At 46.3% G+C, this 23,166-nt stretch overlaps 2 protein-coding genes and 1 non-coding gene across 3 annotated transcripts; 2 read left to right on the top strand and 1 right to left on the bottom strand.

The window, feature by feature from the left end:
- Positions 1–856: 856 nt before the first annotated feature.
- On the top strand, positions 857–4,559 carry RTP2 (receptor transporter protein 2). Its single transcript, XM_060100120.1, has 2 exons — positions 857–1,020; positions 4,052–4,559. The coding sequence occupies exons 1-2, from the start codon at positions 857–859 to the stop codon at positions 4,557–4,559; spliced, it is 672 nt and encodes a 223-aa protein (XP_059956103.1).
- Positions 4,560–18,746: 14,187 nt separating this feature from the next.
- Positions 18,747–18,853, bottom strand: LOC132491516 (U6 spliceosomal RNA). Its single transcript, XR_009532725.1, has one exon. It is a non-coding gene; the product is annotated as a U6 spliceosomal RNA (small nuclear RNA).
- Positions 18,854–21,418: 2,565 nt separating this feature from the next.
- On the top strand, positions 21,419–22,612 carry SST (somatostatin). The gene is made up of 2 exons (XM_060100171.1): positions 21,419–21,556; positions 22,400–22,612. The coding sequence occupies exons 1-2, from the start codon at positions 21,419–21,421 to the stop codon at positions 22,610–22,612; spliced, it is 351 nt and encodes a 116-aa protein (XP_059956154.1).
- The last annotated feature ends 554 nt before the right edge of the window (positions 22,613–23,166 follow it).

Here is a 23,166-nt window from a genome sequence, read left to right as displayed (position 1 = left end):
TGGAGGAGGCAGCAGCCGTCAGCACCGCACCAGCTTGCTCCCCCAGCAGCTGCCTGGGACCAGGAACCAAATGGCAGCTCTAACGGTTCTAGGACTTTATGAATCTACATTGTTATTACTGTGCTTCTCACAGCACATGAAGTTACATTCTATCTCGCCAACTGGTCTGCGAGCTCCCCAAGCAAGGGAACATCATGTTACTTCTCTCTCCATCCTCATGCGTCAGGAGCGCCATAGTACTGCAGTAAATGAGCCTATGAGTTTGGGTTTGGAAGGCCTGAATCTGAATCATGGATGAACCACTTAGAGGTGTGTAAACCTCAGCTTCCTGATCTGGATGAAGGAGAGAATGATCCCCGCCTTGGCCAGCACACAGGTCAAGCAGCTAGTGCTTGGCACACAGTAAATGATGGTCCCAGCACATCAGGGGACATTTCCCCATCCCTTGTTTCTCCTTGGTCCCCTAGGGTGTCACAGTCACCGCAGCACATGAAGTGGAGGATGCCTGGAAGAACAGTAGGGGTGAAGCGAATTGTCCTTGCCTCCTGGAGACTCCTGGAGGCCTGGGTCAGCGTGCACTGCTTGCTGCGCTTATGTCACTGCCCAGCCCTGCTCCCCCAGCCTAGCTCGGGGCCCTGGAACGCTCCTTTGGGACTTCCCTCCTCCCCAGCCCTGGCTCTAGCTGCCATGGTAACAGGTTCCAGGGTGACAAAGGAAGTTGCTCAGTCCTGTTTCCTTCTGATCCTATCAAGGAGGATTTTCAGACCTCACAGACTGCACTGATCTGCACCTACCTGGCCATCTTCTGTGTTCTCACTCAGGTTGAGCTCAAACTTCCAGCCCTGCCAGCAGGATCATGTGTACCAGCCTGACCACTTGCGAGTGGAAGAAAGTCTTCTATGAGAAGATGGAGGCGGCCAAGCCGGCCGACAGCTGGGAGCTCATCATAGACCCCAACCTCAAGCTCAATGAGCTGGCCCCCGGCTGGAAGCAGTACCTGGAGCAGCATGCCTCGGGCAGGTAAGAGGAAGGATGTGGCGGGCTGTGGAGAGCCCTGCGGCACAGCCCTGGGGGCACCTTCCAAGGGGAGGCAGAGACACGTGGAGCCCCATCCTGGGGTCACCTCAGGCTAGGGGGCAGAGAAGGAACTGCCAGGTGCATCAAACCGGCCTTGGTTCTAATCCCAGCTGTACCACTGACTCCTGGATGCCCCTGGCAAATTGTATTCTGTCTTTGGGTCTGGGTTTTCTATGGTAAATAAAGAGCTGTAATTCTTCAATGCCTCTGCAATCTCTGACATTTTAAATGTTTTCATATTTTCATAATTTATGAAAGATTGGTAGGAACTGAGCGCAGGAGGCCATGAGGTCCACTGGGGAAAGCCTTAGCTCTGGTCCTAGGTCCGTTCAGTCAACTCAGTGCAATTAGATTTGAATACAAAAAACACTTATTTTCCACCTGCCATGTTCTAGAAACTGGCTCTGCAGCTAACTAACTGTGAACCTGGGAAAGTCCTTTTCCCTGCGTGGTCTCAGTTTTCACATTTGCAAAACCAGAGAGTTGGCCTTAGGTGATCAATCAAGTCCCTTCCAGTTCTTTTACATATAGGTCTGTGACAAAAAGTTTTGGGCAGGAGTTTGGTAGGTCCTTACGGCCCAGCATCACATACATTATAGGAGCTGCATGTCTCTCATAAAGCAAGGAGTCCTTGAGGTTAAGACATCCATCTGAAGCCCACATGCCTCTCCCTCTTCTAGAGCATGGCTTGGGGGTGGGGCCTCAGAATTCGCTGCCCAAGCTGCTTCAAGCTCATCTCCAGGATCTGTATGGGCCTCTTCCCTGGGTCCATTGAATCAAGGACAGACAGTAGCCCTAGGCCCTGGGGAGGACAACAGGGGGCTGTGTCCCGGGGGTGTGGACACACAGACTGGGCTGTTCACACATGCTTGCATGTTAAGCTCCTTGTGCTGGCGGTGGGAACAGAAGGAGGCAGGCCGTGGGTGAGGAGCTTACGCCTGTACTCCTGCCCCAAGAGCTGAAAATATTAGAGTGAACTTGCCTTTGGGACAAAAGTCAGTGAGGCAGAGGTTGGTTGGTTCATTTCAATTCAAATCCATTCAAGAGGCATCTTTTGGGCACCTGTTACAGGCTGGGTCCCGGCTCTGTCTCTGACTAACTGTGTGTGCAGAGCTCCCTCTTTCTCTCAGTGAAATAAAAGTTTGACTAGGGGCTTCCCTGGTGGCGCAGTGGTTGAGAGTCCGCCTGCCAATGCAGGGGACACCGGTTCGTGCCCCGGTCCGGGAAGATCCCACATGCTGCGGAGCAGCTGGGCCCGTGAGCCATGGCCGTTGAGCCTGCGCGTCCGGAGCCTGTGCTCCACAATGGGAGAGGCCACAACAGTGAGAGGCCCACATACCGCAAAAAAAAAAAAAAAAAGTTTGACTAGAAGGTCCGAAGGTCCCCTCCTACTAGGTCTGATGCTTTGAGATTTAAGACCTGAGGTGTGGCTTGAGGGAAGGGAAACATCTCTGGTTGGGTTGATTTAAAAAGGTGCAGAAGGAGGGGACAAGACGTGAAGCTCCGGGCTGGCTGGTGGGAGGGATGCAAAGGGCTGCAAACTCAGGTGCAGGGGTCCAGGGGTTTGAGGCTGAGCTCCATAGGCTCGTGGCTCCTCTTGCCTCAGGGATCAGCTGGTCCTATTCCTGGCTGGTGATCTGTGGCGGCCTCAGGCAGGGCTGGAGAGGCATCACCCTTGTGCATATTCTGTGCAGAGGCTCACCCTACCTGTAAGCATTGTAACCCTGGTGCCCTGCAGCTCTGGCCTAGCACAGGGAGGCAGGATGGAGGGGGACACTCCCCTTCTGGCTCAGGACCAATCAGGAGGCTCTGGCCTGCCAATCCTGCCTTGGGCTACACTGGGTACTGTGCTGTGCTTATGTTGTTTGTGGGCCCCAGGGCTCAGGGCCAGGCTTGGCTTCATCTCCACCCCTCTGCGCTGCGTGGTGCTTGGCATACAGTAGGTGCTGGGTGGTGTCTGTTGGACTGAACTGAGTTCCTCATCAGAGGTCCTTCAGGGCCATCAACAGGGATCCCATAGAGGGTCAGCAGTGAGGGCAGACTCAACCCAGTGGACCCTGGACTGCCTGTAAAGCCTTGGTAATGGGGGCCTGGAAGAGCTTTATCTCAGAGATGGAAGGAACTGCCACTGGACTTAATGAGTTCTCTGCCACTGAAGGGGTGCCAGCGCTGGGTGGGGGCTGAGATGAAACCTAGGCCATATGCATCCCAGGCCACTTCCCTCTGTGTTTCCTGAGGCTGGAACTCGAAGGGGCCCAGGTTAGACAAAGTGGCCTGCGTGTACGTAAATGTACATTGTGTATGTGTGTGGAGGGGGATGCAGACCTGGATGCGCCTTTCCAGTCTCTTCTGTGGGCCTGCAGTGGAATCTAGGGATGATTTGTCAAGGGACAGGAGAGTGTTCTTTGTGAAGGTGCAGGGACCAAACTCTGTAGTCCTCTCCCTGCTGGTGCACCACCCATCCACCTGTCCATCCGGTGGATTCTTGGTGATCTATGCTTGGGACAGCTAGAAACATCTCTTTGCCCCAGAAGAGACAGGATGCATGAGTGAGATGTGTGGTCATCCCCCTTACCAGAGTCATGGGAGGTCTGAGCAGAAGGATGCTTATTGGACACAATTATCCTGCATTTCACAGATGAGAAATAAGGCCCAGATTGGGGGAGTGACCCTGTGCAGCATCCAGACCCATGTCCTGAGTGCATTAGGTTTGGGGGGACCAAGGCCACGGGAGGGCCCGCAGGAGGCAGGCTGGAGAGCACTGCTGGAGGCCAGATGGCTCCAGCATCTGGCTCCTGAGGTTGCTGCTCCAGGCCAAGGGCAGCTCACCAGGAGGAGGCTGAGACACCGGCTCAGGCACTAACGTATCCCCGGGGCGGTAAACACTCCGCCTCAACTTCCAGGCTCCTCCAGGCCTGCTGTGGCTGGGAGGGAGGCCCACCTTCTCCATCCCTGCCTCTCCTCGTCCCCGCAGGTTCCACTGCTCCTGGTGCTGGCGTACCTGGCAGTCGCCCCACGTGGTCATCCTCTTCCACATGTACCTGGACCGCGCCCGGCGGGCGGGCTCGGTGCGCATGCGCGTCTTCAAGCAGCTGTGCTACGAGTGCGGCACGGCGCGGCTGGACGAGTCGAGCATGCTGGAGGAGAACATCGGGAGCCTGGTGGACAACCTCATCAGCGGCCTGCGCGAGCAGTGCTACGGGGAGCGCGGCGGCCAGTACCGCATCCACGTGGCCAGCCGCCGGGATGGCGGGCCTCACCGCAGCGAGTTCTGCGAGGCCTGCCAGGAGGGCATCGTGCACTGGAAGCCCAGAGAGAAGCTGCTGCAGGAGGACGCAACCTTCTCTGGTGCCTCCAAGCCACGGGCCCAGGAGGCATCGGACTACAACTTCTTCTCCCTTCGCTGGGGCCTCTTCTGGGCCTCACTGTGCCTGCTCGTTGTCTACCTGCAGTTCTCCTTCCGAAGCTCGACCTTCCTGTAGTGCAGTTGGTTGAGGGCGGGAGGAGGGTGCGTGGGGGTGAGAGTGGGGATGCACTTGTGGTCCTGATTCTGCTACAGATTCAATATATAACGCTGGACAGCCCAGTTACCTCTTTGGACCTCAGTTTATTACTCTGCAGAATGTGAGTTGCTCTAGGAGATATTTAATGATCCTTCCATGAAAATTTACAGTGATGGGGTCACGGGGAGAAGGGTCTAAGGTGGATTTAGAACTCTCCAGGTCTGGTGTTAGTAGTTATCTCACAGGGAGGTATCTCTTCCCCGCACCTCCTCCACCTCCATCTCTACACCTCCTTTTGCTTCATTTCCATATCCCATACCCTGTTAGGACCCCATTAGGACCCCATTAGGACCCATCTTGTCCATGCCTGATTCTCAAGCTCATCTTCAGCTGCTTCTGCGCATCCTACCATGGTTCCCCTTGGGGCAGGCAGTGGCCCACCCAAAGCAACTTCAATCAATACTCAGTGCGCCTTGACCCGTCCCTCTCCTTGACAGCCAGCTCCCACCATTCTGAAAAGCTTCATTTTTTACTCTGGTGTTAGAATCTGTTTGTCTGGAATTATTTAGAGCTGCACTGTCCAATATGTTAGCCATTAGCCATGTGTGGCTAAATTTAAATTAATTAAAATAAAATGAAAAATTCAGCTCCTCAATGGTACCAGCCATATATCAAGTATCATATATCAAGCCATATATCTAGTAGTGGCTACTGGTAACCATATTGTACTGTGCAGATATAGAACATATTCACAGAAATTTCTATTGAATAGCACTGGTCTAGAACTTGAAATTCCCACAGTGTATGTTGTCTCATAAAATAAGAAGTGGGTACAGGTTTAAAGGTGCAGCCTGAAGCCTTCTGGGAGCAGGGACAGGTGGGGTGGGGTATAGATACACAAATAAATATGTAACCTCTGTGCTCTGTCAGTTGATTAGAATCTATGAGTCCCAGTGTTGCCTAAATTTATTTCCTGGGAAGGAAGAGCTGTAGAAATTCACCACAAGAGGATGGCTCTGTGTGTGTGTGTGTCTTGGTTTGGGGCCCTGAGAATATATTCCTGTGCTCTGCAGAAATGTGTGAGCTGTGGCACCACTACTTACACATGATGCAGTATCAGGTGTGGTATTGCCCTCTTATATGAAAATACCTTGTAGAAGATTCTATAGCTGTCCCAGATCCTGGGGATGCTGAGGGAAAGGGCAGATGAGGCAGATCTGGGATCCTCCAGGTGACAGTGGGGCTGTGTGTCTCCATTCAGGGGGCGTGATGACCAAGGGGGAGCATGAGCAGTGGAGACGGCACCTGTCTCCCAGCCCCTCCCCCTTGCCCAGTCCATGAGACTGCCCCATGAGGGGGAACGTATTTGCTGTGCCTGTTCCCTCAGGCATAGCTGTGACTTGGGCAATTTGATTCATGGACTGACATCAGATGACCCTGTGCTTATTATTATATGGAATAGGAAAAGAAAATGTCCCATTCACACCCCTAATTGTTGTCTGACATTCACACCTTTCTATAGCTCATCTTTAGAATTTCTGCCCCAAGTGAGACCTGCAAACTGAAGATGAAGTTCAAGGTGGTGCGTTTGTCTGGTGGTGTTTGTCTGGATGTGTTTCCAGAGACGGACTGCTTTGGACACTGTGTCCCACCTGTCCGCTTATGTGCAGGCTGGCTTTACTCTTCTCTGGCTTTGGCAGGGAGCTTCTGGTGACTTGTCCAGATTCCTCTAGGGACCGAGCGCTAGGCAATCTGGAAGACTCTACCTTTCTTCAACTGGGTGCAGTAGAGGTACAGGAAGAGGATCAGGCTGGTGTGTTTGTGAACTAGTGGGCATGTGGGGTTGTGTTCACCTCTGCCAGCTACAGAGGATACTCAGCAGGGTCTGTGCAGAGCGTGTGCCTCACAGGGTGTTGTTCAACTGCAGACATATGGTGGCTTCTGGGAAGAGGAATGTCAGCAGGCCAGGTATCATGAGGTTTCCAGAGGTCTCCCACTGCTCCCAGCTTGATAAAGCAGCACCAGCAGCACCTCTTACTGAAAGGCGGGGTGGGGGCGCGGTATAAGGTTAGGGGTAGACTGCTCAGCTTGTGTCAGGGGGAGAGTCAGGCTTCAGGTGGGTCAGGAAAGGTGAGGCCTCTGTGGTGGGCCTGGGGGTTGAGGGATGAAGAGCCACTGAAAATAGAGTGTGGGTGAGGTGGGTAGAGTAGGTGAAATGAGATGAGATCGGAGAAAAATTCGGAAGATGAACATCTTCTCCTTCAGCAGCCACTTCTTTTCAGTATATAAATACCTGTGTCTTCTTCATATTTAACTCCAGTGACCCCCTCACTGTCTTCACTTCCCTTTTGACTATTGCCAGGTATTTTTTAATTCCATCAAAGCCCAGTTTCTCAAAGAAACTGTCACCCCGCACCCCATTGCCAAATCATCTCTATCTCACCTGGTCTCGCTGCTGCCTTTTGCACTCCCTCCTTGAAGATTCCGGGTCAAGGAGGGAGCACTCCCTCTTCGGTCTCCCACTTCTGTTTCCTCTCTGCTGTGATGATATTCTTTCTCTCAGCATCCCTTACATGCTGGTGTTCCCTGAGATTCTCTCACCTTGCTGGTTTGCTCTCTGTTACATACACCCACCATGACTTAAGTTTCTACTGCATATGAACTCCCGGTCCTTATAGCTCCTCTAAGTATTTCTACTGAACTCCAGACCCACAGACCAATTGCCCTGTCCGCTGGGGGATCCCTCAGCATGACCAAAGCTGATCTCATCATTTTGCCGTCCTGTTTGCTTCTCTTACTTCAGAAATCTGGGAGGTATCTCCTGACCTCTCTCACCACCCTACCCTATCCCGCACGAATCGGTCACCATGCCCTGTTGAATGCTCTTCCCAAATACCTCTGAGGTTGATATTCTTTCTTTCCTTCCCATTTACTGCTGCCCAAACTCATCATTTGTGTCCCTTGACTTTGCAGCCTCCTTCATTATTGTCATGCCTGTAGCCTCCCCTGCTGCAGCCCACCCTCCACACTACCACTATCCTGGGGTGATTTTCTAATAATCGGATATGATCAGCTTTCTCCCCTGCTTGTGCTCTTTCCTGATAGTGGATAAAACTTAGTCTCATTAGCCGGGCACACCTCATTTCCAGATACTAACAATACATACCACTTATTGAGAAGGACTCAAGAAACACTTTGCCAGAGGGCAGAGGCACCCACTAACATCTGGATGACAGCTGGACTTCAGGGCAGCATCTGAAGACAGGGAGGGGAAACTGGACTTCCAGAAACCTGGAAACAGAACTGTCTGAAAGATGTGCAAAAATTGTCTGCCAGGATGGCTGACAAGAGGTTGAGGAGAGAACTTTTGCCAATACTTGGTGTGAGATTAACCCTGTGGGCATGGACGTTTGTCGCTGTGATGTGGAGTGAATATTTGTTCCTCGTCTCTCATGAGGCCAATGTGACCTGTCAAGAGAGGCCCTTTCTTACCATTCTTATTCTTTTGTTTCTGTGTATATCCTGTAACTGCATCTGTGTTATAGGTATTACAAGAAGGCAGTGCCCTATAACCCTTGTGTGTGTCTTTGTGTTGATTTTATACCACTGAGTAAGCATATATGACTTGTGCTGATTGCTGGTTGGCAGTTGCTTGCAGAGTACCTGATGAAGAGGACAGTGATGCGTGGAAAGGAATTTGTGCCGAGACTCAGGATATCTGGGCACCAGTCCAACAATACAGTGGAGTGGGTCAATATAAACCCATTACCAGTTCAGGAAAAACTGCATGGAGTATATCCTATGGTTATACAGCTCTTATCCTTCCATTTTCATCCAAAAGTCAACATCTATCTACTCTGGTCTATTTCATTCCTGGTCAGTCCTAAGTTCTAGGATTACAAAGATAATTAGACATAGTCCCTGACTTGGAGGGCTCACAATGTATGCTAGTCAATGCTAGGAAAGGGAACAACTTTGTCATACCTCGGGATGAAGGGTCAGAGATGGTTTCTTAGACCAGTCATGCAGGGGTATGTTTTGTAGAAATGGTCAGGGGGTCAAGGATGGGGCTGATAGAGAGCCAAGGGCATCCCAGGCTGAGAGAAGAAAAAGGAAGACCCAGAGACAGAGCTTATTTCATGCTCAGGAAGAGTAAGCAACCAAGTACCAGCAGAGAGCAGGATGGAACCCAAGAGGAATCTGGCAGCACCGGCGAAAGAGGGCAGAAAAGCAAGGTGGGCAGGAGTTAGGTAAAGACAGCTCTTTTGGCTCAAGTAAGGAGTGAGGAGGGAGCATGAGAGATTTTATTATCATTTTTAGAACTTGTCTTTAAAAGCAAAAAACAAAACAAAACAAGGTAGTGCTGAACAGCAATCCTACCCTTGTGTCTTCTACAAACATTTGAATGCCTACATATTTTATACTAGGCACTATGTATGTATTAAAGGAAGCATTCAGTTTCCCCCTCTTTCTAATCTTTCTCCATCCATCTTTCTTTCACACTCAAGGAGCTAGAATAGTCTCAGTTGTCATCTTTAGGTATAGCAATGAATGAGCTCTTCAGGTGTGCTGTGGGTAAGGAGAATTTGGGCTGCAAGTCCCAAAACTAATAACTGTGGTCAAACAACACAGAAAAATTTGTTTATTCAATGCTGAAAATCAAGTCAAGTAACTAATTGAATAATTAGTGAAAGTAGACAATTGTTTCTGGTCCTAATTGTTCATGTATGCTGAATTCAGTGGAGAACAATTAGAGTACCGCTGATTTTCCATTTTGCTTTTTTATTCCTTTTTGTTTGTTTCTACAATAAAAGTGAATTACTTTTGGAAGTTCCCAGCATGAGCCTGGTTTCTCTTTTGGTTATCTGTCTTTTCAAGAATGTTTTTTGTTATTTCTGCCTATTTTGCTTTTCCCAATAAAAAAATTTATCAACCTCTTCTTGGGTTTTGAATTTAAAAAAGGAAAACAAAATTTAAATTCTTGTTAAAATATTGATTGGAATTGTATAAAATTTATACATTAAAATAAAAAATTGGAAAACTTAAAAAAAGTGAATTACTTTCTTATGATTTAAATATGTGTATATCCACATTCATTATATACATATCGTAGTTCTTTAAACAAGAGTAAATGTCCCTAATAAAATAAAATATATAAAACTTTTGATTATATATGCTTATGTGTGTGTGTGTGTGTGTGTGTTTCTTTTTTTTTGCAGTACGCGGGCCTCTCACTGTTGTGGGCTCTCCCGTTGCGGAACACAGGCTCCGGACGCGCAGGCTCAGCGACCATGGCTCACGGGTCCAGCCGCTCCGCGGCACGTGGGATCTTCCCGGACCGGGGCACGAACCCGTGTCCCCTGTATCAGTAGGCGGACTCTCAACCACTGCACCACCAGGGAGGCCCCTGTGTGTGTGTTCATATATCAAAGTGTTTATATAAAAGATGAGAAAGAGAAAAGCAGCCTTGAGAGCCGGCCTGGCACTCCCAGCTAGGCCATGGTGCTCTCCTGTTGAACATAACTCCACTGAGCAGCAACCTCAGACCAGACCACTCTGGGATGATACTAGATCAAGGCAAGCATAAGACCACTCCGCAGTCACATCTGAATATAGATAAGAACACAAACAAGGTCGAAACCACAAAAACGACTTACAACCCCCTATTCTGGCCACTATGAGGGGCTGCTACCTTACCAGTCACAGCTTTAGCTTGCTTCCACTCTGTCTTCTCACCTTCTAGATAAGAATCATTAAGATTTCCAATCATAAAATATTCTCCACTTTCTGACAGCATCCAATCCAGAGCAAAGTCACTTACAACGTTCCCTCACCTGACACATGCCCCAGTGCTAGAGCGTGCCTGTTCTAAACCCTCTTACTGAGATGCTTCATGGTTCCCAAGGGCATCCTCCCTCTTTGCAATGAGTCAAAAAATCCAACTTTGTTCCGTGACTCGTGTGTTTAGATTTAAAATGGGTGTTTCTAAATCTTAGGATAAAAATGAAATAAAATATATTTGCAGTTTATTTAGAAATTAGGGAGGAAAACATCACATATAAAAATTATTTCTGTTTTAATGCTTCTTAGTTCTTTAAAAACTTATTTCACAGTATTGTTAGACTTTTAAAAATCTTTTTCCCATAGAAAGTTATACAACAAATGTCTATTCTAATACTGGTTATCTTTGCATCTTTAGAAAATACATTTTCATTCATATTCTTATATCTATTTCAAGAAAGTTTCACAAGTTATTAATTCTTTTGGTAGATGGGGAAGAATTTCACATACCCTCTTTCCTGTCAACTTGGATTTCTAGTTTTGTTAGAATAATCTAGTATTTTATAAATAAATTAATAAAATACTTGATAGCTCACACATTCTCTTTCAAGAATTATATTAGACAAATGCGTTATGTTTCATAATATTAATTGAAGAATCAACTCTTAAATCATATAGGTTTACTTCTCCTCACCATCTTTATACCAGCCTATTCCACTTTTGAGTTCTTTATTTTGATTTATTCTCTTCCATTCTTAATTTTGTGAGTAATATTTTCAGAGAGAGAGAGAGTATGTGACTGGTCTGCCTATCTGAGAATGGCCTTTTTTTGCTCTTATCCCCCCTAAATAGATTGGCCAAGTATTACTTTTTATCATAACAATCTTTTTTTCTCTCAAAACTTGGTAGGCATTATTTCAATGTCTTCTGGAATTTACTGAGGTAGAAAAAAATAATCCATTATCAGCCTAATGTTTCTTTCCTTTTACATTGCCTAATGTAATATATAAAAAAATTGATGCAATAACTTCACAAGTCTTGTAGAGAGTATAAGCTGGAGAGTTTCTAAGGTTTTGCTTGTTTGTTTTATTGTTTCTTGTAGTAACTTTGTCCATAGGGGAGAGAGAGGCATTTACTCTGATTCTTTAGACAGTTTTCATGTATCTCCCCATCAGCCTGAAGTAAAACCCTATTCTCTCCCTACTTTGCATTTGATTATGCCAACGAGGGATTTGCAGAGTTTGGAAGGTTTGCAAAATAGGTAGGTGCACAGGCTGAGTTCACCATCTTGAACCTCAAATTACTCGTTGCTAATTTGCATTTTAAAAATCTACTCCTGTAAACTAATTTGAATATTCACTAGAACAAGATAGTTATAAGTAAATAACTGATATAGATTTAGATGCATATTAGGTGATCTTTAAATAATTATTTTTTGATAATAAGTATACTTGTCTTTGGATTTGGGGCCCATGCAGATAATCCAGGATGATCTCATCTTGACATCCTGAACTGATTATATCTGCAAAGACCTTTTTTTTTTTTTTCAAATAAGGTCACATTCATAGGTTCTCAACACTGGTGATGACCTGGGGGCAAGGGAGCCCTCACATGTGAGACCTTCTTGGAAGCACCTTACAAAGGGAGTGAGATTTCACTGCCATGTGGGTCCAAAAAGGTAATTAGGTCAGTGACTCTAAGACCAGCTATAAATGTGACATTGATTATGAGTACAGGTTCATGAGGTTGGAGGGTATTGAGGTTAAATATGAGGATGGTTTGTATTAGAAATGCGGTTTTCCAACTTTGCTTCCCCTTCAAGCTCTTTGTTTCTATGAAACTTTGTTGCAGAATCCTGTTCAATGAAATAGAATTCCTGCCACACACCCCGTCCCCCTGCCTCTGCAGTCCCTGTGGCCTGTATGCAGGGAGCCCAGGACCTAATTTAGGAAGCCTGGGAAGCGTTTATAACACAGGTTGTAAAGTGTCTGAAGTTCCTTCTAGGACTAATTGTTTGATTCTACGGCTCAGATAGTAATCTGTATAATTTCCTAGACTGCGACTTTTTTTCAAAGCCAAGGATTGAGTTTTGGTCATCTCTGAATCCCCAACACAGTGTCTGGCACAAAGTGCTCAATAATCAAATGTGTGAGGGAAGAGGTTTTTGTCTGAGTACTTCTTTACAACCCTAGCACCAAGCACAGTTGTCTCCGCATAGTGGGTGCTTTAAAGAAGTTGGTGAAGGAAATAAATGAAGGAATGAATACAATCCCACCCTAAAATTTTAGATGAAGTTGTCTTCTACCATTTGAGCCAGCAGAGGGCAGGCGAGCTCAGTTTAACAACAGCTTCCTCTGGGTAAGCTGAAGCAGCCACGCTTAGCCGTGTGGCCTTGAGGAGCAGGTCCAGTTGTTTCACGGGATTAGGAAATGCACAACCAGAAAAGGTTGGAGACACAAAGCATGAAGGCCCAACACATTAATCCCCAAAGCTTTCTCTCTAGGATAATACTCTTGTCAGGGAATAAGGTTTTGCTCCAGGCCGATGGGGAGATACATAGATAACAGGGCAGGAACTGCCAATCTTACAACATGATTTCAACCACTTGGGTAGAAGGGATGCAAGTAACTTCACAGAAATAACATAAAACTAAGAGAATCAGAGGATCTGACTCTAATACTAGTTATGTGGTTTTGAGAGAGACCTTTCCTTTCTCTTGAATTCAATTTTCCAATGTGTAAACACAGGGGAGGCACTAGATGCTTTTGAAGGTCCTGGTCTGTGGTTTGGTCCACTTCTGGCCACAGTCCTGCCTCTGCTCTCAACAATTGGTATTGTATCAGGAAAGCCAATGAAGCAGGTGCTTTGGCCCTGATGGGGCCAAGCCAAGTCCATTGTGCTTGGGGGTCCCCAAGTCAAAGGTGGGAAAGAAGAGAACGGTAAAAGGGAGCAGGAACTGAGCAGAGTGAGATGAGAGAACAGTGGTGGGCGGTAGTTTGTGACTCCATCATTTTCTGCAAAGGTGGAGCCCATTCTAGTAGCAGACTGTAATTCAGTTCTTAAAATATATAGACTTGTAAGTCAGAATCTTTGCAGTTGGGTCCCAGGCATCTGTGCTTTTAAAATGTTTCCCAGGCAATCCTGGTGTGAAGCTAGAGTTAAGATCCACCAGTCTAGGTTAAGATTATAGTTTGAGTGTGGGAAATTGGAGCTGTAAAAGGGATACTTTCACTCCATGGGGCACTTCTTTGTTTATATAGCCCCTATCATGCCATTTCAAAGGAGGGGGGGCGGGTCTCAGGAGCATCCTGAAGAGGAACTTCGCCATCTGTTGTGTGCTATTCCAGGAACAAGGCCGTAGGTCTCTGGCCTCATTTCTCAATCCCCATTGGTCACGATAGCTCTTCCCCTGCCAACTGCATTGGGAAGGCTCGTGCAAGACCTGAGACTTAACACCTTGTTTTTAGGAGGAAAATAGGTAAAGAGAACTGGGAGACGTTCGCTGGGTGGCACAGTCGGGCAGAGCACAGCTCGATTTCATTTCACTGGGGAGCTCTAAGCAGAAGCCATAGATCAGCAAATGGGATGCTTCTGGAGAGTCCAATGGACCCACAAAGAGAAAGGAATCTGAGAGGATAATTAGCGGCAAAGTTTCCTTGCTTCTCTCTGGTGAGAGAGGAAATGTTGGAGTGACAGACAGGGATCTGACATCAGCCCAGCTCTGCACGAACTATGTAACCTGAGGCCTCCATTCCCTTGTTTGGTTGATATTAACACATGATCAAACATGAAAGTATGCAGAGGTGAGTCAGCAGTGCTACTCTCTTCTATTGTGTGCCAGGGACATACGTGTTCCTCATTGGTTGGTGGATGTGTCCTCCCTAAGCCTTCCAGTGAAGTCCCTTATCTTTCCAATGACTATATTAGCATATTCATATGACAGCTTCAGTTAGTTTTTAGCAGATAGGAAAAATTACAAAGAACAGTGTTTAAGGTTTTTTCCTTTGCTGAAGCTCAGAGATTACTAAGGGATCAATGGATATGTGTTCCTGAAAGTATCCGCTTCCTAGGGTTGGGGGTCAAGTGATACAGTCCTCAGTTACCTGAGGTTCACCTGAGGTTCGTTCTACCTACAGAATCCACAGAGACCTCACATATAAGAAGAATTTGTCTTCCACTAAATCAACATTTTTCAGCAACTACTGTATGCTTCACATTTTTATAGTCTCTGAGGAAAATACAAATATGACAGAAACAAGATTTCTGCCCTCAGTGAAGCTCTAGGCTCATAGATGAGACATACAGACTCTCAAGGAACAGAAGTGTGAAGTGATCTAGAATGGTCTCTACTAGAGGCACAAAAGACACACCCTTAGGCACAAGAGGGGGCCATAGTAATTCTAAATGAGAAGCTCTTGACTTAAAGTAAGCTGTGTGATGTTAATAATCAGAGATGGGTCCAAGGTATTCCAGGTGGAGGGAGCAGCATGCACACAAACGTGGATGCGGGAAACTGCAGGGTGTGTACAGGGAAAAATAGGTGGTGGTGGGGAATGGGAAGGTGGAGAGGTTAGGAGTGACACAGAGCGAGACTGAACAGGACAGTTAGGGTCTGAGGAAACATGACCGCCAGGCAAATGTGTTTGCATTTGAACTAGCTGGCACTGGGGAGTCATTGAGAGCTTCTGAGCTGGAAGTGATGGGATAAGAACAGAGAGGAGACTACTGCAGGAGACCAGGCCTGAGCTGTCATCACTCACCCACCCATGGAAGAAGTTCACCCCTGGGCTTCATTCAGTGACCCCTTCACCTTTCGTTGTCTAAAGCGATCACTTTAGGCCAGGCTTTATGGAAGTTGGTGAAAACCAATTTGGCGGGAAAGTCTGGCTTCTCTACCATCAGCAACTCCAGGGGCATGAACTGACACACTTCCAGCTGAAATCTAGCTCAGCAGAAGCCCTTAGAGAATTGCAAGCTCTCATTCTTATGCTCCAGGGTGGTAGGGTTGCTCTAGAAGGAAAGGTTCTTAGGGTATCGTCACCTAAGCACACTTGCCCTTGGACAGGAAGGGTCTGCGTGCTCCCTATAGCCTGCCCCCAGCCCCAGCAGCACATTCAATAAATCTGCCTCTTCTCCAAGTGATCTCCCAACTTTTCTTAGGTCAAAACTGTCCTTTAGGTGACTATAAGCAAGAAGACAATTCAGCATATATATTCACACTAAAGTGTTAATAACTATCAAGTTTTAATGTGCTACGTCTCCAAAAAAATGTAGAGAAGAGACTATTTTCTAATAGTCTAATAGTCATAGACTAATTCTAAGGGTTGAATTTCAGCACCAGTCTGCTGCATTTCTGTGAGAGATCTTCCTGGATCTTCCGATCATACCCTACAGTGTCCCCAGAGGAAGGGCAGTCTGACTGGTTGGGTCAGAGCATCACTGAGGACACTCTAGCTTCCAGAAGCTGGCTCATTGAATAACACCCCAGGCGCTGGCTGACGGCCTCCCTCTGGGCAGCAACAACAAAAACAAGGCTTTATCTTTTCATCGTGTTTTATGGATAACCAAGCACTTTCACTTACACTGTCTGACCTGGTTCTTAAATCATATTATAGCAAAAGCAAGGATTATCAGGCCCATTTTAAGCAAGAGAAAACTGAGGACTTAAGTCTAGGGCCTCAGACATCCAGGCCAGGGCTTTTTATAATATACCATGTTGCTTTTCCCCACTGCCTGTAATTCTCACGTTATTCTGGCTTGGAAGTAAAATGGTTTTTCACGTACAAAATGTCCAAGAGAAGTTTTTGTCAGAAATCCACTTCCTGCACTCTCAGAAATTTGTGGAACTTGAAAGCATTTTAGGGAATGTCTAGATGACTTGTTACCAATTGTTCTTCTCATTTCCTTAACTTGAGATCCAAACAAACCATTAGCATGTCTTGTCAACTATACTTCAAAATAAACTTCAAACGTAACCAGCCCTCAGCTCCTTCATAGCTGTTACTCTTGACCAAATACCATCTTCTCTTGCCTGAACTAGTCTGGGGAATAAGGTCCCCCAAATAAGCACAAACCACCTTCCCTTCCATGGAAACAGGCCTTGGGTGTTGGCTACAGTAGTCTCGGGTTGGAGGTATGAAATGCCGTTATGCCAAGCCAACCAGCTTGGGTATTTAAGGGAGAATGTGTCCCTTTCATCCTGGCTCTTCTTTTCTCTTACGTGGTTCTTAGACTCCTAAGTTATCTTCCTGACTCTGCTGCTCCCTTACAGTTAATTCTCCACTTTAGCAGAAGGCATTGATTTAAAAAAATCAAATCAGGTCAATCCCCTGCTCAAAATCCTCCAGCGGTTTTCTTACCATGGTCTTCAAGGCTCTGTGTGATCTGGCCCCTGTCTGCCTTGCTGGTCTCATCTCCCAGCCCTCTCTGATTCACGCACTCTGTTCGAGTTCCCTTGCCTTGTTTCTGATGTTGGAATGTACCAAGCATGCTTCTACCTCAGGGCCTTTGAACAGATTGTCTTTCCACCTGACAAGGAAATATCTTTATTCAGACATTTGCATGTCTAGCTCCCTCACCTCATTCAGGTCTCTGCTCAAATGGTTCCTCCTCAGGAGGGTTTTCCCCTAGTCATCATGCTTTATACCTTGTGTTAATTCTTAGCAACTTGAACATAGTTAATTAATTGATGTGTTTATTGTTTGTCTTTCTCACTAGGACTTTGTCTGTCTAGTTCACTACTATATTATGAACCTCTCAAGCAGTGCAGATTCTCAGTACTTATTTGTAGAAAGAATTTGAGTGAATCAATTTTACAGATGGAGAGACTGAGGTCCAGGTGGGGAGGGCGGGTCATCACCAGAAGCAAGATGCAAGAGCAAATTTTCCTTCTAATAGGCCTGTGAAATACTCGCTGCATCCGGCTTCCTCCCTCAGATTACATAAAAGCCAGGTTCTTTTCCAATATAAAGTTCTCAATTTGAGAAACAGCATTTTAACACCACAGTGTGCTCTAGTTTGCCCCTTTGTTTTCTCAAAGTCAAGCTTGTTGATGATCAGGGCTGGAAAGAACCACAAAGGTTGCCTATCAAGCCTTCTATTTTGCAGATGAAGAAACTAAGGCCCAGAGAGGAAGCCCCCAGCTGGACTGTGGCAGAACCAGAGCTAGAACCCAGGTCTCTGGACTCCAAATACAGTTACTTTCTGCTTCCCTGCACCGCTTAATACTGAACAGCTGATTACTCATAGATTTTATTGTCTCTTACTAAACTGAGTTTTTGCTCCTCATATTGGCAGGTAGTCACCTCCAAATGTACATTTCACAGGGAGGTGGGAAATCATATCCCGGTTGGAGAGCAGCACATGAAAGGGGCCTAGATGCCCCCTCGAGGCCCTTGCATCCTGGCTGCAGACTGCTCAGCCAGGAGGTGTCTCTGGCATCCCTGAATCAGGGGAGGAGGAAAGTTGTTAAACTGATCAGTAGCCTCCCTCAGCCTTGCCACTTCCTGCCTGCGTGCCCTTGTGCGAGGCAGAGGCAGCTGTGCTCTCAGGGACTCAATTTCCTCCTCTGTGAGATGGGGCTAGCACGCCCTGTCGTACTGGATGAGAAAATACTTTGTGAACCACAGAGAGCTGCACAAGGATGGGGTCTATCACTCTTAGTGACCAAAGTCTGGGAAATACGGTCCCCAGTACAACCACAGACAGCGCCCCCCGCCCCCCTCCAGTCTTTGGAACTTGGGAGCAAGACCCTGGGGGTCAGCTGCAAAGGGCTCAGGTTGGGGAAATTACAAGTGCCTTTGTGCTAAATCAAACTTTATGCAAAACTTGGCCATGGGGAGGGGGCTTAAGGAAGAATTTGTGTCCCCTTTCGTTCGTTCTTTCTTAAGTGGCTCCTAGACTCCTAACAATTTGAGGATTATAAAACTAAACAAAACAAAAAGCCCGGAAGTCATCTCATCCACAGCTTCAGCACTTCAACAAAGGTATGAGGGAAGCCACCCAGACTTATTATTCCCAAGTAGATACTTAAACAGCTAAAGATCACGAGTATTTTTTTATAAATACCAAATCATTCCATTTACATAAAGTTCAAAAACAGTCACAACTAACTTATAATGAGAGATATCAGAAGAGTACTTGCCTCTTGAGGAGCAATGGACTGAAACAGGGCACTCAGAAATTTTGAAGGTGATGAAATATTCTATATCTTCATTCCCATGTTGGCTTCATAGGTTTATAAGGGTGTCAAAGCTCACTGAACTGTACACTTAAGACCTTTGCATTTTACTGTATATAAATTAGACTGACATAGACTGACTGAACTGAAATGTTTTCCTTTTAAGTTCTGATATTGCATTGTATGTTGCATTTTCTTTGTTCCTGAAAAATAGGGAACGCTTCAAGAATTTGCGTGTCGTCCTTGCTCAAGGGCCATTCTAATCTTCTCTGTATCGTTCTAATTTTAGTATATGTGCTGCTGAAGCGAGCACCATGAGTATTTTTTACGAGAAACAGCTGAGAAGGAAAGAGGAAGTCATGGAAGGAGAGGCTTAAGAGAGGAAGAGACTAGAGGCAGAGACTGGGATAGATATTGAGTAGGCAGAATGGGAAGGGAGGGAGATGTGCAGAGAAGGCAGAAGGAAGCCAGATAGAACCAGACCAAAGTCAGAAAATGACTGGTTAGAGGGGAGTACAACAGAGAGGAATGAGGATAGGGAGTGAAGCAAGAAAGTAAAAAGGGGATTGAATGAGGAAGATCTGGAGAGAGAAATGCAGAGAAAGGTTTGGGAAGGGAGAAAGAGGAAAAAGGAGAATAAAGATGTGGAAGGATGGGCTTCCCTGGTGGCGCAGTGGTTGAGAGTCCGCCTGCCGATGCAGGGGACACGGGTTCGTGCCCCGATCCCGGAAGATCCCACATGCCGCGGAGCGGCTGGGCCCGCGAGCCATGGCCGCGGAGCCTGTGTGTCCGGAGCCTGTGCTCCGCAACGGGAGAGGCCACAGCAGTGAGAGGCCCGCGTACAGCAAAAAAAAAAAAAAAAAAAAAAAGATGTGGAAGGAGAGGAGCAGGCGTCTGGGGAGGGAAATAGAAGAGAGCATAAAGCAAGATGGAGGGGCTGCTATTTGTTCTTTGGCTGGCTCCTGTTTTAGGAAAATTCTTCTCTACTCAGTGGGGCTGCCAAGGGCAAGCCTTGAGTGGAAGAGATGTGAGATCATTTGAGGGTGCCTTGGGACAGTTGGGTTGACATAACTAGACTCTGAACCCACAGCTATAGGCCTAGGAGGGTTCCAGGGTATATAGAGAAAATAACATGCACTGTGTTCCGCAGTCTGAGATCCATTGCTCTCCCAGACTATTCCAACACATGTGAGTGACTTTTTAATGCCTTACTTGTTCTAAGCCTTGTCTGGACTCACCCCAAGCCCTGGAAGCTTTAGCACTCCTTGCTGTGCCTTCTCTTATTGCTTTAGCTTACAGACACAAAAAGCGAAGGTGACAATTATTCAAGCCATTCAAGACACCTCCCAACCCCTCCTGCCTCTCAACACTGTGGTTTTGGTCTAAGTATTGAGAATACATATGTGATGCCTGGCTGGTGACAGGATTAGTCAAGTTCTCTGCTTCACTTGGTTCCTGAAGATACAGGAATTTTTTTCAGCTCTTATGAACTTAAAGCTTATAAAATGTCAACCCTTGAAGAGCCTGCAGGGATCATCTGGTCCATGACAGGACATTAGCTGGCCATTCCTTGATAAGGAATTACTCTGGGGGAAAAAAAAGAAAAGAAAAAGCTACCAGAACTCTGATCAGGACAGCAAACATCTAAGCAGACCACAACCAGAATTCCAGAACTGCATTTCTCAAACTTCCTTTTCATTTGTGTGGGGAGCAGGGGGAGCACTGTTGATGCTTTTCTCACACAGAGACTTACGATAATGGTCACTTACATTCAGGGGGCTCCTGGACTTCTGTATGTCCACACTGGGAGTCCCTGACCTAAAACTGCTACTACTAGCCAGGAATCCATTAGAAAACTCAGAGCTGAGTGAAAAGAATCCTAGTTTGGGATGTGGAGGTCTGGTCCTTGCTCCAGTTGTGTACTATGTGAGCCAGAGAATTTCACTGCCCATTTCTAGGCTCAGTGACTCAAACTCTGACGTTTAGTAGATGTTTTCTGAGATTTCTTTCTAGCTCCAAATTTCTAGCACCAAAATGAAGTCAATCTCACTTTTTTTCCCTTTAGCATTTTTTGTCACAGTGGAATGGCAAGCAGACTAGAAGTGTCTCTGCTGCTGAGAAAGAGGGATGGAGGGTGAGTTTAAGGTACTCTTCCATTATAAGGAAAAGTGAGTTCTTTTAGAGCCCCACAACATCATAATCTACAAGACTCTTTACAGAGTTAATGGAGAAAGGTGACTTGGTCATTCTAAAATCCACATTCCATTTTCAAATCTGTTCTTAGAGGAATGCTTATGACATTCACTGTCACAAAGAATGCTTGTAACCATCTCCACTTGTCACACTCATATACTTTTGCATTTGGTTCTCCTAAAATGTTTGAGCATGATGATGGATAGAATTGTCTGGGTACATTTATGTGTATGCGGCTGAGTGTGATAGTGCATTTGCTTCTCCAGGGGCTGAGTGTTTGAGTGTGTGTAATTAAGTGTACACATGTGTGAGTGAAATTATGGAGTGTGTATGTGCATAGCACTGAGTGAATATAAAAAGGTTGTGTAGATGGTGTGACGTGTGGAATCGTGTGTACCTGTTCCTGTGCAGGATTTAAATTTTTTAAATAAGCCACTTTTGATTGTGTAGCCTCCTCTCACTTCTGTGATTGATTTCACGAGGCTAATGGTGCGTAAAAGCGCTGGTGAGATCTGGGGGCGCCTCCTAGTCTGACGTCAGAGAGAGAGTTTAAAAAGGGGGAGAAGGAGGAGAGCATACAAGCCGCTTTAGGAGCCGCGAGGTTCAGAGCCGTTGCTGCTGCCTGCGATCAGCTCCTAGAGTTTGACCAACCGCACTCTAGCTCGGCTTCTCCGGCGCCGCCGAGATGCTGTCTTGCCGTCTCCAGTGCGCGCTGGCCGCGCTCTCCATAGTTCTGGCTCTGGGCGGTGTCACCGGCGCGCCCTCAGATCCCCGACTCCGTCAGTTTCTGCAGAAATCCCTGGCTGCTGCCGCTGGGAAGCAGGTAAGGAGACTCCCTCGACGTCTTCTTTTGCCTCTCCAGAACCTCCCAACCTTCCCTAGCCTTGCCTCTGATCCCTTGGGTGAATTTAAGAGGTGCTCCCAAAGAGTGCCGGTGCTTTTCTGGGTTCCTTAGCTACCAAAGCTCACAGGAAAACTTTCAAAGTCCAGAATCCCTTTTTACCTTTTTGTTTCTCCTGATCAGCGCAGTAGGTCACTGTTCAGGTGAGGTCTTTAGCATTCAAGAAAATTCCAAGACCTTGGTAACTGAGCTCGAAGGGATGATGGCATTTATCCCCGGTGCTGACCGCGGGAGGTGCTGACCCAGGTGCTGAAAGCACGGACCTCTGAAGCTGCTACTGTCTTAAGCACCACCTCCCTCCCATGCAGCGGGGTTGGGGGCTAACTGGCAATTTACAGCCAGAACACAATATGTTTACGATTGTGAAAGGTCTCGTTCTCCACAGCTGACTTAGTAAGAATGGTAAGAACAATTCTAGTTTGTCGCTCTTGATATGGAAATTGAGTTAAACAAACTGTTGGCTCATGTTGAAAAACTCACGATCTATTTCTTTCTATGTGTGTATTTTAAACCTACAGAAGCAGAAAACTTGCAGAAACATTTGAGTTTTTAAAGCTTCTTTGTGTACTTGGTGATTATAACAACAGCCCTTGTTTTTATATCCTTAACCAATTTTAAGTGTGACAAAAAGTGCACAGCTATGAAAATTGGGGTTTGGGTGTGGTTAAATCTGTTTTTCAAGCAGGCTTTTCCATTTCTTCTTCTCCACCATCTTCATTCTTATCCTTTCTCTCTCTCTTTCGCTCTTCCTTCCACCCCATACAGGAATTGGCCAAGTACTTCTTGGCAGAACTGCTCTCTGAACCCAACCAGACAGAGAACGATGCCCTGGAGCCTGAAGATTTGTCCCAGGCTGCTGAACAGGATGAAATGAGGCTGGAGCTGCAGAGATCCGCTAACTCAAACCCGGCCATGGCACCCCGAGAACGCAAAGCTGGCTGCAAGAATTTCTTCTGGAAGACTTTCACATCCTGTTAACTTTATTAATTATTGTTGTCCGTATAAGACCTCTGATTCCTCTCCTCCAAACCCCGTCTCTCCTCCCTAATCCCCCCAGTCCTCAGTAAGACCCTTGCATTAGGAATTGAAGACTGTAAATACAAAATAAAATTATGGTGAAATTATGAAAAAAAGGATTTTGGTTTCTTATTGAGTTAAACCTTTGTGTTCAATACTATATGATTAACTTCATTTGTGATTTCAGTCAAGTTCTTTGAGATATGCACTCCAAATCTCACAGACATACTGTTTAAAATTCCCTGTGGTAATAAAAGTTATGGATAGTTTGGGTTATTTTAAACATAAATAATCTCAATTAACTCTATGAATTCTAGTTTTAATCCAGCGGTAGTTATTGGAAGGGGCTGCCACAAACATCAATTACATTTTGAATACACTTAAAATTATATGTTGAAATGAGTATTAGTATTAATGGGTAGGCAGGCTGAAATGTCCAACTAACCACCAGGCTGATATGTAAAATAAATGATATATTAAAAATAGAAGGGAAAAATCACTTAGAAGTTGGAGGA

Source organism: Mesoplodon densirostris, chromosome 5 (assembly GCF_025265405.1).
Source record: "Mesoplodon densirostris isolate mMesDen1 chromosome 5, mMesDen1 primary haplotype, whole genome shotgun sequence".
Classification (NCBI taxonomy): Eukaryota; Metazoa; Chordata; class Mammalia; order Artiodactyla; family Ziphiidae; genus Mesoplodon; species Mesoplodon densirostris.
The sequence above is the reverse complement of the archived record's forward strand: the minus strand, read 5'-3'. Positions and strand labels throughout refer to the sequence as shown.